Here is a 14,838-nt window from a genome sequence, read left to right on the forward strand (position 1 = left end):
AAGGCTTCTCAGAGATATTGGATTCAGTGGACAGGAGAACAAAGGCTCTAGCCAAGGAGGCAGAGAAGTAGTAACTGACTGGTTGAGGAGGAAACCTCAAAAGAAAGGTGATGGAGGAAGTTAACATCAGTGAAAAATAATAGATGGGTAAGGTAAGTAAACTGGGCTGAGTTGGGTGGGGGTGGAAGCGGTGGTGCTGGGACAGGTGTTGTGGGCTAAAATCGACAAAACACTGAAGACTGGAGGTGCCCATCTGTCAATCCCTGTGAAGTGCCCCACCTAGCCCATTCCAGACAGGGTGGCCACACTATGGTTGATCCCTGGAGCCAGCATCGCTGCCGCTGTGTGCTGATGCACCATGGAGGGCGCAAATTGGCTAATTCTTGGAGCCAGTATTACACTCCAGCCATCAACACTGGGATGTCCTTGTTATTTGTCAGAAGAAAACCACTGGAGCCTCATATATGTGCGCAGATGTTTCAACGAAGCTACGTCTTAGTTGGTCCCCACCACTACGATCTAATTTTATCTTGGCAAAAGCAGAGTCCAATATGCTGCCACCACCTTTGATCTACCAGGAGGTCTGGTAATTCTGCAATTTGAGTAACCACAGTGGTCAAAGTGTATGGAAGAGAAGAGAGGGACCAGGAGACAAAAGCAGTAATATTCAAGGGTCTTTATTAAGCAAAAATGAATATAAAATGTACAAACACTCAAACGCAAGGCAGCTACCCTGGGCAGCAAACCTAAAACCAAATCTGGGACAACACAGCAAGGGACCCCTAGAGGCAGTTAGTTGTAACCACCACAGTGGCCAAAAGAACCATAAATAAAATCAAAACTACATACCCAAAAATGCAGCACACAAACACAATCACGTGAAAACTGCAAACCAGTATACATAATAAACTAATATAAAGCAAAACTGTAAAGGAGCAATAACGTGAATCATAGAAACCCCTAAACATCATGCTGTTTAAGTCGCTGCCTCTAGCAGGTTCCCACTGTTTTGAAGGAACTGCCCAGAAGAGCTGCCTGTAGCTTTCCGTGTAAAAAGACCAATAAAATGCTGAAAGTATAAAAGAAACTGCATTGAACGTAAAAACACAAAGGTTTAAAATGGTCCTGTTTCCACTAGTCTAATAACAAGCGTCCAGTTTGTCCAGCAATCCACACCTCTTTGACAGTGTCACGACTGCCTCGCTCCGTTTCGCTGTCTATAGCCCGTGATTAGTTATTGGACTGTTTTTTTATAGTTCAGCCGCTTTGTTCCTGCTCCGCTACACTCCTGTCCCGTCCATCTATATACTGGGAGACCCGTCCCAGTCACAAGGTGTGAGCCAGCATTCAGACTGACAGAAACCCACACACGTAACATTGCTTGTACCTTGTGTTCAGTCAATCACCCCTCTACACCTGCCTCTCAATTACTTCTTAATCAAGAGTTTGGAGAAGGAAGCTTATAAATAACACAACAACATAACAGAAGCGTTTATATGAATAAATTGCTCCCTGAGCTTGGGGAACAATGCATTATCAGGTGTCAGGGTAATTTCAGTAATATTTCTGTCTATGCTGCTGTCCCCAGTCTGGAATCACGGGTGTGGAGGTGTGGAATAATGACAAGAGGTGCAACTACGAAGCAACAGAATTACAACCAGCAAAAACAAAACCTCTTTTCAGCTAGTTTGTTTTTCGTGTTACAGTTGTTTTATTCGTCTTATTGAACACTCCTTGTGCCGTTACACAACATGCTGTCAAAATACTGACTTGAACGTGACTAGCTAGGCAACACCGACCTAAGGGCTTTGTTTTTAAACACACTGTTTTAATATGCCTTTTTTTAAAATGTTGATGTATTGTCCAATAGAAATGTCTGGTGCCACAGACAGGTGGACGTGTCAGTCCTTGGGACAGACCGTTGCAGCGCAGAGCTGGACAGTGCGCTGTAATTAACTGGAGCTGTGCTGTAAGCTGCTGCTGCCTGTGCTTTTCCCAGACTTGTGCAGCCTGGAGGCGCTGGGCTGGCGAGGAGCTCGCTGGCTGGAGCTGTCACGCCCACTCCTCTCTGCTGGGACCTGGCTGCTACACACAACAGGGCTTGGCTTGTTTCTCACTGGGAAAGAAAACAAAACAAAGCAGGACAGAAAAATAACATTTAGTTTGTACATGTTTTGTGTTTTGTTTCAAATGTTCTTATGTCACGAATGTACATCTGTTCCCCACATACATTCTTTTTTTCTTTCTATTTTTAAGTCCTGGAGCCAGCATCACCTGAAGCATGCTTCTACAATACAAAAAATATCAAGGTATTTCAAACTAGAAGTTAAATAGATTTGTTGTTATAATTAAGTAGCCAAATATATTAGAGTTTGCTAGTTTTTAATAAATTTAATTTAGATCTAGCACTGAATCAACACTCACAGACCCATCCCCTTGTTTACTGTACTAGGGCCTAACTGGAATGCTCTCTATGTATCTGATAATTCATCTACCCAAAATGCGAAGATGAAAAGAAGATGAAAAAGAAGTTATTTTGTGTGTACAGAGGGTCTAAAGTTGTATATATCTGGTCTGGAGTCCCGTGCTCTCTCAGTTTTGATCTTGCACATTCAGCTACCCACAATTTCTTCTGAGTTCATAGTCAACACAGTTCTGTGTTAATGATTTTCCAAGAAATTGACAAGTAGTTGAATTTGAAGTGACAAGACATGACAAGGTAGTAAAACAGAAACTACTGTAATTACTGTAATATGGTCTTAATACAGTACTAGCATACATTTTAAATTAGTGGCTGTTTTGTACTTAGCTGACACTGCAAAATTGCTGGGTTTTTTTATATCAGAATCCTCTGGCTTCTCTTGAAATGCTGCATAACCATTTCCAGTGTATTTTGTGAAAATATTCTATGATCCCCTATGGAACAAGGTACCAACCACCCACTCAAAGCAGTCTGAGTTGTAAGGCATTTTTTACCTTTACCATCTTAAACATTGCATTTAAATATAGTTCCCATAAATGGCAAATGGGTATCACGGTGCATTTGTGTTTTACACAGTAAACACACCCACAAACCGCATGCCAAATTACTACAGAAACAATCAACCACATGATGCCCAAATTCAGTACAATACTCTTCAATATGAGACTGATTCTCAAACTACCTGTACATTACTTGACAACACTGGTAAGGGAATTTAACAAAGAAACAGCTCTTAACCCTAACCAATAGACTTAGGACAGTGGTTAGGAGACAATTCTTTACAAAGAGCAGTGAAGGGATGGAATGGGTTACTTAGCCATGTAGCTGATACTAAATCAACGGGATCATTTAAAACCAATATGGAAGTCCTGTACCTGGAAATGTTAGCTCCCAAAATATTAGCTCTCCACTCTTATTAGTTTTTAAGTTGGCCCCATGTTTCCGAGATCAGATCTTTCAAAGTATTCCAGATATCTTCTCTTTTTAGAAACTCTGCCTACACAATCAGCGTGTGGATTCTGCTCAAAACCTTTACCCGAGTACGTCCAGAAGAAATGTCATCACAATTGTATATGCGCATCTCTATATACAGTATATGCAAAAACTTACTGAGACGCAGAGACAGACAGACAAACCGGGAACCTCCACGTATCGCTAAATTATGATAAACTCTTTAAGGACCTGCGTAGCAAATTTTGTCAGAAATTGACAAAGGAATCTCTAGATAAATGAAAAAAGTAACATGCACACAGGTAGTATCAGGTTTACTAGATTATGCAAAACTATCTAAAAAAAAATAAAAATACAGAAAGACAGTTAACAAGATTATGATACCTTCAATAACTTGTACTAACGAAGGTACTTGACAAGTTTAATCAAAATCATTTACATGAATGTATTTGAAAATATGTACAGTAACTTTCCAGCAAGAAGTCAGTCAGGTACTAAAATAGCAGTTTATCTTTTGGGGAAATGATGCACCTCATGTCATTTAATCCATGTATTAGTTGGCTTTATTTCAATACAGTATTTTTCATATGCACCTCTAAACCTGTTAGCTTTGTTAACTCTGCATTGTTTCAATGAAAGGTTTACAGTAAATGCATTGAAGGTAAAACATTAAAAAAGTGCAATTGCGCCAAGAAAAAATCAGGTAGAAAAAAAACACAAATCACAGTAATTAGAACATTCTGATTACTCACAGACACAATACATAACTGCACACACAGTGAATCGGAAGCTTAGCACAAGTCCAATACTTTGAAATCCTGGTACTAATACTGAAACACATTTTACAAACAGATCTATGTATTATAAATACAGTCCAGTATCACACATAACAAAATAGAATGAATGGGATCTCACGTTCACTACTATAGGAGCGGGGATTCCAAATTATTTGTCAGCACCCCCTGTTTAATTTTCAATATAAACATGTTTTTAATTCTTACTGAAAGGGTTCAGAATGTATTGACTGGGAGGTATTGGACTTGCTTGATACGGAAAAATGAAAACCAACAAAAAGCAGCAAGATATGTGTCTATCAGAACTTAACACTGCACCAAAGACAGACGTGAAACTAGAAGACACACGAAACAGGGCGAGTACTCTGTAAGCACAGAAAGATTAATCTCCTCTCAGCTATTACACACAGTTAATGAGGAAACAACAGGCGTTTATTAGTTTATCACTGATGTATGCAGAGCATCCTGGGGTTGAAAAGTTTGTGTTACCAACTACAGAGGTCAACAAAGCCTTCATAGCAATTGCCTACAACAATGCTCTCCAGGATTCTTTTTTTGTAATTATATGCATGTTAAATTAAAAGTGGTGTGCTGACTGCATATCTGTGAGGAAGAAATAACCAGCAGTTAAAACTGATTTGTATTAGAACGAATCGTCACTACTTTTTCAGCAATGGCTGCAAAAGGCCATTTTTAAATGTCCTGATTTAAAAACAATGCTGGATATTTCAACCAAATAAGCAAGACATGGTTTGACAAAAGCATGATTATGAATGTTTGCAATTATGGGCAGCAGTGTGGAGTAGTGGTTAGGGCTCTGGACTCTTGACCGGAGGGTCATGGGTTCAATCCTCGGTGGGGACACTGCTGCTGTACCCTTGAGCAAGGTACTTTACCTAGATTGCTCCAGTAAAAACCCAACTGTATAAATGGGTAATTGTATGTAAAAATAATGTGATATCTTGTAAGTCGCCCTGGATAAGGGCGTCTGCTAAGAAATAAATTATTTAATTATTTATTATGTTTGACATTCATACAGTATATGAGGTATTTTGCACACTCAATGGATTCCAAGGAGACTGCAATATTAAGAGCAACAATCAACTCTCTCAGCCCATCCCTAACAGCCAGATCACACCAGGAACCAGAAACTACCAATTCTGACAACTCCTTCCACCTAAAATCCAGGAAAGCCTGTTCTTGACCACTTTATCAGTGTGTCCTCAACACAAGCAAATAGGGTGGACTGCATTTAGATTTTTATGGGAAATTGTAATCTTGCTGAAGTTAATAATCAAGTAATGCGGAGGTGTGTAGATCTGAGAACCACTGAATAGATTAAAAAATGTATACAAAACAGAACATTATTTAAGCAATAAGCCACAACAGGTGTGAATTGTTGTGAGTAACTGGACGATCTTCAGAGGTGAGGCGTACAGACCCTTACCTGTACACTGTTGTCTATTGTTACTTAATGTGTCAATACAGTTCAGTTTTAAGAATAAGATAAGGCAAAAACAAGTTCAGAACTGTGCACTGTTGGGAAATGCCTCTGTTGATAGAAAGCCAAACACAGAGCTCTGTTTCCCAATTACATTTTATAATACAACATCATTTGTTCTATTCCTGTTTGAAGCGATTAGGATTTGTGAAATTGATTAAAATACAGCTGTAATTTGAGTGAAGGGTGACGGAGCTGTATGTGTGTGGTTGGACAGCTCTGTCTCAGCATGCTCCTCTATAAACCTGCTTGCCTCCCTTGTCATTGCAATATGGAACTATTTTATTATAAAAGAGGTTAAAGCTAATGGAAACAAAGTTATACATTCTATAACCCTCTCGTGCATTGGTTGAAAACATCTGTAGGCTATACAAAATACCATGAAATGAAAAAACAAAACGATAAAATTAATGTAAAAAGAAAATGGAGGAAAAAAACAGAAATGTGACTTTTTTTGAACAAAAAAAACATCCCCTGTGGCATAATCAAAGGGTAATGGCATATCAGATCGAATGGTTTGTAAACATGAAGTAAAACGGAAGTGAAAAAGTTCTGCATCACTGATACAGTATGTCTAGATGTTATATCAATGAAACAACATGGCAGTGAAATGATCTACTGTACACCACATGTAATGGAACGTTATGAAGGCTCCCTACAATTACACTGTAGATATCAAATCTGTTTTCCAAACCGTTTATAATGGTAATGTTTTTGGCTAGATTGTAATTACTGTTTAACTTAGTTTATATGCTTTACATCCATGTTTTTGTGTACTATTTTCAATCTTTTTAAAAACTGAAACGCATACTTAGATTGTCAAACAACTAAGACAGCCACAGGGTTGAACCCACAATTATCCTGCTCCTGATGCTAATAGAAAGTAATCTAGCTGTTTTGTCAAAAGTGTTAAAATCGGTTTTCCAATGCCTCTTACTGATTTCCTAAATGTATTGGCTACTTTGCTAATGTAGCCTGGAGGCAAGTGTCTGGTTCCTAGTGCAATACCGGTCTGTACCAACCCCAGTAGATAAACTAATAAACGGAACCTGCAAAGGGTGCGAACAGGCAGCAAGAAAACTGGAAGGAACCAGGGGGACCTTGAGAGAGAGGCGAGCAAGCATCAGCAGGACCGCAGACCACCATCTTAGTGGTTAGTCTTGGAGGCCGAAGGGAAGAGGAAAAGGAGAGTGGTGCCGGGATTTTACTGTTCTTGGCAGAGACAAATGATTCTTCTACTTCAGGAAAGAAAAGAAACACAAAAAAACACATTAACAAAGAAAAGATAGCTACTGATGAACTGCATTGTTAAATCTACTAAACGGAGACTGCTTTAAATCTAATGCTTTCACAAAGACTAACACTTCCACATAAATTGTAACTTTCTTTAGCAAAGCAAACAGAATTAAAAGAACTGCAAGATCTTATCCAGTTTTATAGTATTTATTTTGAAACAGATACTTTACAGGAAAGACTGTAAATGCGCTGTGCTTAAAAGCAACATATTATAAAACATATATTACTTTTTTAATGCTGCATATTTTGCAAGTTCACAGAAAATATTGCTCTTTTTTAGTTTGGGCAGTGTTGGAACCTGTTAGAACAATCCACCGTCTGTTTCAGCTTTGTGAGGAAATGATTATTTTGTATAGAAACGACTAACTTGGCCATTCCCAAGTCCAAACAAACTTCTCATGGATCATCGATCAGTTTAAGGTGTAACTAACAGACATTAAAATGACATTATCTTTATTTGTATTTTTTTTATATTTCCTACAAAATTCGATATAAAATTGTTCTGTATCATTCCCTATAGTAGTTTGTGCTCAGATCATTATTTACCATGCTTACTAACTATTCCAGATGGAATGAAAAATAATGTGTGCAACTGTCATTTCTGTTTCCTCAGAAACTGTAACTTTCCATAACCAGGAGGACAGAAATTACAGTTGTACTCCCTAATTACTCAACACAAAAACATAGGGGTCAAATACCAAATGGGTTGTACTGAACTTGAGAACAGCTCTCCACGAAAAATACCAAGGGGTCGTGGGAAGCAATGCTTGGTAAATATAGTCAAAAGTGTATAAAATGTTAATGTCAAATACTGGAGTGCCACCTTGTGAGTTGTGAAGGGTTTCGCCACACAAATGAGTGCCTTTGTTATGTCAGGGTTTGGGTTTCCTGAGCCCTGGCGAAGGAATATTAAGTAGCCAAGTAACTTTTATCAAGTTTTAATTTTTAAAACCAGCTCACTTCAGTCAGCGTGGTTTAAAAGGAAATGATTTAGTAAGTCTGGTAAATAATGATCCAAGCTGAGACAACAATAGAGAATGATAGAAACACACATATAAAAGAATACCTACTCCAAAACCTGAACTAAAGTATAGTATAATGCATAATGCATTTCTGCATCAAAACTCCACACAAAGTGGCAGATCTCAACAAGACTGTTCAAAATATAAAAAAAAGCACGAGGTGCAGGTAAAGAGGCTGTGTCTGGCCCTGAAATAAGTGTTGGTACACAATGTGATCTCGGCACAAGTAACTATGCTGCCTGTGTCCATTTTCACTGTGTACGCAGTCTTGCAGAAAGTTCTGTAACTGCTGCATACAGGTTTTTTATGTTGTTTTTTTGGATTGCTGCAAGTCCCCTGCAGCAAAATCTCATTGCGTCACAGGCGAGGCAATGCTAGACAACATACTGGTCAGACAATGGCACATAGCTGCATAGCGCAAAAGGGCTGAAGAACAGCGGACGAAAGAAGAGTACAGCTCATAGATTTGTATAAGGAGCATGAGGTATGGTACAGTGTGATGTTGAGTCAAGGGGAAACCGCTTCAAGAGACAAGCAGACTCAGGCTATCGTGGTTTAGAAACATGAAGTTCATATGCTAACTAATTATTACTGCAGTAATGCTTCTACAGGATAGAAGTTTGATCATTAACAGTTTCTGAAATATGGTGGCGGGTAAAACACGTTAAACAAATAAACAAATGTTTGGATAGTTCACCTATTTTCTGGAAAGATTCAATTCTATTGGTTACAAAATGATCATCAAACAGCTTGTCCATAAGAGACCTTCAATTATAGGACCTAGCTGTTTGGTTCTAGTTTTGTAAAATTAACGTATCTTTCTTGTTTAAAAAAACAGTTAATTAAAAACTGGAGGAAAGGTTTGGACATGCCCAAAATCTCAAAGTGTGTTGCCTCAGCAGAACCCTAGTCACATGACTAAAGAATCAATGAAACATCAAGTAGCGAATCATAGAATACAGGAGTACATACCCAATATTGCAATATGAAACCAAAGTCCCATGACCACAATATGGCAGCCATATGAGGTCACATGTCAAAGTGAAGGGTACCATTATATTCCTGAGTAGCTTCCATAATAGTAAAAAAGTCAACGCAAACAATTTAGGAGATATGACCAACAGAAGAAGCGGCTGTGGATTTATAGAAATATCAAATTAATGTTCGTTCCTAAAGGGAGAGCGTATTTTGAGGAGAGAGCTGTGGCTGGTCTTAACTACCTTGTTTACACATTAGCGTCTGTGGCGGAGTGTCCCGCCCCTATATATATATATTTATTATTATTTGTATTTTTGTTTGCGGCGCAGATCAAAGCACAGCGTATTTGTTATTGTTTTTATAATTTAAAAACCCCGTGAGGATGCGTGACTGATCAGCTAGTGATTCATTTAGCTAGCTGACAGTTACGCATCCTTATTAAACTCGTGCAGACGGAGACCATCTCTCGAGTTAATTCATTGATTAATTGTTGCTAATCGGGAGATGGTCACTGTATATAAACCTGCAGCTCTCTACCCTCAGCGGAGAGTGTATTAGGCGTGAGAGCAGGGAGAGCGAGGAGAGAGAAAACAAAACTTACAAATAACTGCTAAGCGTGCTGGTTTACACCAGCACGATATTTATTTGTTTGGCCAACGCGCCTTTTTGTTTGTTGTGTTTTGTGTTGTTTGTTTAAACCTTTTGGTTTTGGTTTATCGTTTAATAAATACACTGAGCGTCGTAGCGTTCAGCTTCACCATCGCCATCCATTTTTTTGTTTCTGTTACTTCCTGGTCCGTGACATCACCACACACGTGTCACTGCAACAACAGCTCAGTCACAGCGTCCTATTCATATAAGATCCTGATGAATAAGCATAATGCAATTGAAGTAACGGCTTTATTTCCAATGCACTCCAAGAAGTACTGATGTGATAAAAAAGGACCACTGTGTGTGTGTGTGTGTGTGTGTGTGTGTGTGTGTGTGTGTGTGTATATATATATATATATATATATATATATGCATGCTCAGTAAAGATTATTTTTTAATTCAAATCAGAAGCAAGAGCTCTTTAGCACAAAAACAATTGTGCTGGGACAAACATGGAATTTTTATGTTGGATATCCACTCAGGATTCACACAAGCATTCTCTTGTTCATTTGAAAAACATTATCAAATCCATTGGCAGAATTGTATTTATTTATTTATCAATTTAATCAGAAACAGACCCTGATTGACTCATTTCCCAAATCTGAAGAGGCGACTTTAGGTTGCGATCACAAGGCAAAACGCCTATTTCTGGAAGACACAGACATGTTTTTCAGGGACTGAATATGTCTCAAGAAATGTTTGATCAAATATTTGGATATTTGTCCCAGCACTACAAAAAAACAGGGACCAAGATTATCATTATCAAGTGCATTGTGGTTAACAGAGTCTAAACATGTATTGTATTACACATCTACAGTGATATGAAAGAGTTGCTTTAGAACCACCAAGTCAGACTACACAGTAATGGCCTGATGTAGTTACAAAAGGAGCAATGTAAGTCACTCATGTAAAACTGATTGATGATCACCTGATAGAATCTGGACAAATATCAAGAATTAAAAAGAAACACTTGCTGTGTTACAACCAGTTTATTGTGAAACATTAAAATGAAAAGTTGATGATAGCATATTTACTCAATTCAGAGTAAACCACGAGTTTCTGTTTTTTTTCTGGTTTCGTGCGCTCTGACAGGTTTATGACGTAGAGGCCCTAACCCCTTTTCCGCTTGAATCCTCTCAGCCTCTAAAGGTACGTAGCGTCGCACAGGCGAGTGTTGCTTTTCTGTTGTTTAAGCTACTCCCAATTGTATGTGGGAGTATACTACTCCAATCACTTGTATATCAGCCTAACTGATAGTTAAAGATCAGCAAAAAGAATTCTATCAGAAATTCTAGGCTACATGTTTTCTGTTGATTTGTCCACTCAAAATCCTGTATGCCTGTGTTACTTCTTCACATCATCGGGGCTATGGTATTTGTAGATCGGGTTATATTGTGGAGAATGGGTTCAGCACCAAAAGGTCTTCCTGTATTATTATTATTAGTAGTAGTAGTAGTATTGATAAGTAACAGCACTACAATTAAAACACGTTGACCATTTAAAACTGCACTGATCCCTCACACCTGATATTAATATTTGCTAACTAAATATATTCTATTGAGAAAGATCCTTATTTATTTGCCAATCTGTATTTTTTATATTACATTAAAATCACCTGTTTTAAGAGATCTGGACTGCCCAGCATTTAAAACTAAAAATGCTCAGCACAGAAAACTAAAAAGCTTACAATATAAATGCAATTTAAATTACTGTTTAGATTTAGATTACATGTCAGTAGCACTCCTCAAAAACCACTAGGTGGAACAAGTAAGTTGCAACAGTAATAGAAACTCAAAGATGATGTATGCCTAGTTATTTTTTGCAAGACACAGCTCTGGTCGTTAGGTTTTATTTCCATATTTCCATATGCATTAAAACAACCATTAATAATTACAATGGATAACAAAAAAAAAAAAAGATGGAAGTGAGTTTAAAGTAGATGCTGTAATCTGCAAACCTACTATTTCCTCATGACTTACTGCATTTGCTCATTAATCAATATGCCACAGACACCAGACAGCTGTGATGCAAAAATAAAGACGCATTTCACAACTCTCTCAGGGCTGATAGTTTGGTTTCTTTTGAATATTTCCATATCATTAAGCGTTTACTTGTAAAACTGTCAAAACAATTTACAAAAGTTTTCTTAGATTTCGAAAATATTAAAAACAGAGGAGGAAGGGAAACCAGGTTCTGTAGCGTTTAACTGTGCTCTTTGGCGGGTTTTGTGCCATTTCATTCATGTCTGGCAGAGAAGCAGAGTAGTTCAGAATAGGGTGCCAGTTAGTACTTAACACACACTTGCAGAACAAAATCTATTTACTGGTACATTAAATCAATTTAAGACCTGATGAAATAAGTGAGATCTGATCTAGATGCACTGCACAGCATGTGTGGATGCAGTTGTGGCCTCCACTGGCTAGTTCATAAAGGTGAGAGCTCAGCAGGTTAGTTTCAACGAAGTGCCAGTTTGATCACTGAGGTGGTCATGATCATTCTAAATTAGTTTCTTAGGGTGTGATAATGAATTTATTCGCTTTCAAACGAAGCCTGTTTAACACACAGAGAAACAGGCCACCAGCTAACACCTCCATGGCATGTGACAACCGAATCTCGTGCCAGGAACAGCAAGCAAAGCCTGTCATGGACAAATACACAGAAGGCAAGAGAGACCAGGGAGCAGACAGGAATACCCACTTTGCGTTGGGATTTCACACGGAAACCCGTGGTTTGTTTTGAATTGAGTGATGCTTGTATATTAGCATGAACCTCTCCTTCAATAAAAAGGGCGGAGTTGCTAACGCTTGATCTAACCTCTGGGCTCCGGCGTGGCGCTCTGTAACCCAGTGGAGGAACTCTCTCCTGCGGAGGTGTCAGCGATTCTCTGTCCAGCACTCATTGCTTTGAGCATCTGGAACACTGCCAGGGGGGGCACATTCATCTTTAACAGATCCACAATGATCCTGTTCAGAGAACGGTACGAGGAAGGAAACGCACAGTATAAAAACAATCTTACAGCACACTGTTAAATAATCTACTCGTTACTTCTACTAAAAAACAGCAGGTCAGCTGAATTATCGGCAATACTACAAAAAGAAAATGGAAATACGTTGAGCAGCATTTACAGACAATCATATACTTGTACAATAATAACCCTTTCCAAAACAGTTCAAGAATTATAAAGGTGCAGAATTCAGGTCATTACCCAGCAGTAAAGGCCTGCTAGGTTAAACAAAAACCCTAACCCTTGAATGCTTTGGTTAACCAGTTAAGAATGTCCATTTAGATCATTAATGCTGAAGGTAATTGTAGCTAACAAATAATTCCATAAATCTTGTGACCCTTGACTTGCACATCGCTAATTAAAGTGTGTTTTGAGGTTTCGTATGTTTAGTGATCTTATAAAACGTCAGCCTATAGCCCTTCTACTGCATCACTCACTTGAAGACCTCCTGATCCACAGCAATGCCTGCAGCCTGTGTGAGCTCAAACAGGTCTGTCTCCTCTGCATTCAGAACTTTCTTTTTTTTCATGGCATATTTCTGGACATTGCCGCTGACTGTGGCGACCAGTGGCTGGGACTCCAGACCTGAGCCCAGTGCTGTTGGCTGCTGTGGAAGAGCCATTGGGATCTGAAAAAACAAAGCTTTGTTATTAATTGATTTATTCATCATGGAGGACTTCGACTTTCCAAGCATCAACCGGGACAACCCCACCGACTGTGCAGTCAGAGCTTGCAAAGGTGGAATGACAATTGATCAATCAGAAATGTCCCTACTAGTGAAAGAGCTTGTCAGATGACCTCAGGGTACATACAATATGGGATAGTTGAATTATTAGAAACAAGTGACCACAATAGCAAAACAGTAACATCATGAATTCTGGTCTACAGCTGTACAGAAGCCAACTTTGAAAGAGTTAGACAAAATGTGGTGAATCTGAGACCTCATGGCATAAACTAAAGTTTCTTTACAGAGAAACAGAAAACTCATGGAAAGAAGTGTATCTGAATTGCCTCCCTTTATTGCTTAGTACAGTGTATGGCATACCCCAGGCAGTAACGTGTCTCTACCTGCCAAACTGGTCTCAGCTGTAGACAGTTTATTGAAAATGTTACATTTGTTTAATTGGAAAATACATCCATGTCAGTACAATACTTAATGATGTTTAAACATAGGATTACAAAAAAAATGGGTCCCTCTATTAGTTACAAATTCAGGTCACTGGTATGACCCGAATGGTAAACGAGTACATACTTACAATTTTAATTATTGTTTACTTTTGAGTGATACAAAGTAATGTTGCTATGAAATACTGCATAACAAAATATATGTTTGCAAAGCTTTCAATTCATTTCAGTGCTGATGTGTGTGGAATGTTAAATGTTCACCGTCTTCAAATGTTTTCACATTTCATTCATATTGGCAAAAAATAACCCTTCACCGGTAGCTTATTTGTAGACGCGTTTGCATATTTTCAGTTACACTTACAGTGGCATTCAGCAGCACTCTTACAAAAATAACAGCACAATATCAACATTTAACTATAGCCTTTATCCTTTATATCTAGTCGTGTCTCATAACCGGTAGGTAATTACTGTATATCAGCCTGTTCATATGTCATACATTAATTTGTATTCACTGTACCTGTATATCTGCAGTGTGGAGTGATGTTTAGCATACAAAAAACTCCTTCCGCCCCGGATTGAAACCAAACATTCACTTCCGCTGATGCAGTCTCCCTGCCATTTGAGGCAAGTAGAGTCACGAAACGCAATCTCTCGAACATCTGTCAAATTTGGACTGTAGTCTTTATTTATTGGGAAATGAGCGACCACACTTGTTATATGCAAACGATAAAGAATAACATTGTGTCTTGAAATTTGTCACGTTCGTTTCACAGACTCAATCTGCGCAGTCACAGGCAGCCGAGTTTTCAAAAGTAGCTGCACTGAGGGAAAGACGAGCAATTAGCCTATGGATTTTCTGATCATAATAAATATAACTAGTAATCCAAATACTGTGGAGTAATAGTGGATAATGCATTTGATAAACTTTTTTTCAAATTATTTAATCTGTGGCCTAATTTGTATTAAATATATGCAATGTGGTTTTGTAAGAACAACGCTTGCGGCTGGTTTCATAGACCCTGATAAGTACTAAT

The 14,838-nt window shown here is 38.4% G+C and overlaps 1 protein-coding gene across 5 annotated transcripts; it reads right to left on the reverse strand.

Moving 5' to 3' along the window:
• Nucleotides 1-661: 661 nt before the first annotated feature.
• Nucleotides 662-14,469, reverse strand: mzt2b (mitotic spindle organizing protein 2B). Of its 5 annotated transcripts, none has more exons than XM_059033330.1 (5): nt 14,322-14,469; nt 13,117-13,307; nt 12,490-12,638; nt 6,778-6,963; nt 662-2,116 (listed from the first exon to the last, which is right to left on the reverse strand). In XM_059033330.1, exons 2-5 carry the CDS (start codon nt 13,299-13,301, stop codon nt 1,953-1,955), a joined length of 684 nt encoding a protein of 227 aa, XP_058889313.1. In that variant the 5' UTR covers nt 13,302-13,307; nt 14,322-14,469; the 3' UTR covers nt 662-1,952. The 5 variants fall into 5 exon arrangements, with proteins under 5 accessions (XP_058889313.1, XP_058889311.1, XP_058889315.1 ...); XM_059033328.1 differs by having other exon boundaries at nt 6,778-6,966; XM_059033332.1 differs by having other exon boundaries at nt 6,829-6,963; nt 14,322-14,467.
• Nucleotides 14,470-14,838: the final 369 nt, after the last annotated feature.

This window comes from Acipenser ruthenus, chromosome 11 (genome assembly GCF_902713425.1).
Source record: "Acipenser ruthenus chromosome 11, fAciRut3.2 maternal haplotype, whole genome shotgun sequence".
Classification (NCBI taxonomy): domain Eukaryota; kingdom Metazoa; phylum Chordata; class Actinopteri; order Acipenseriformes; family Acipenseridae; genus Acipenser; species Acipenser ruthenus.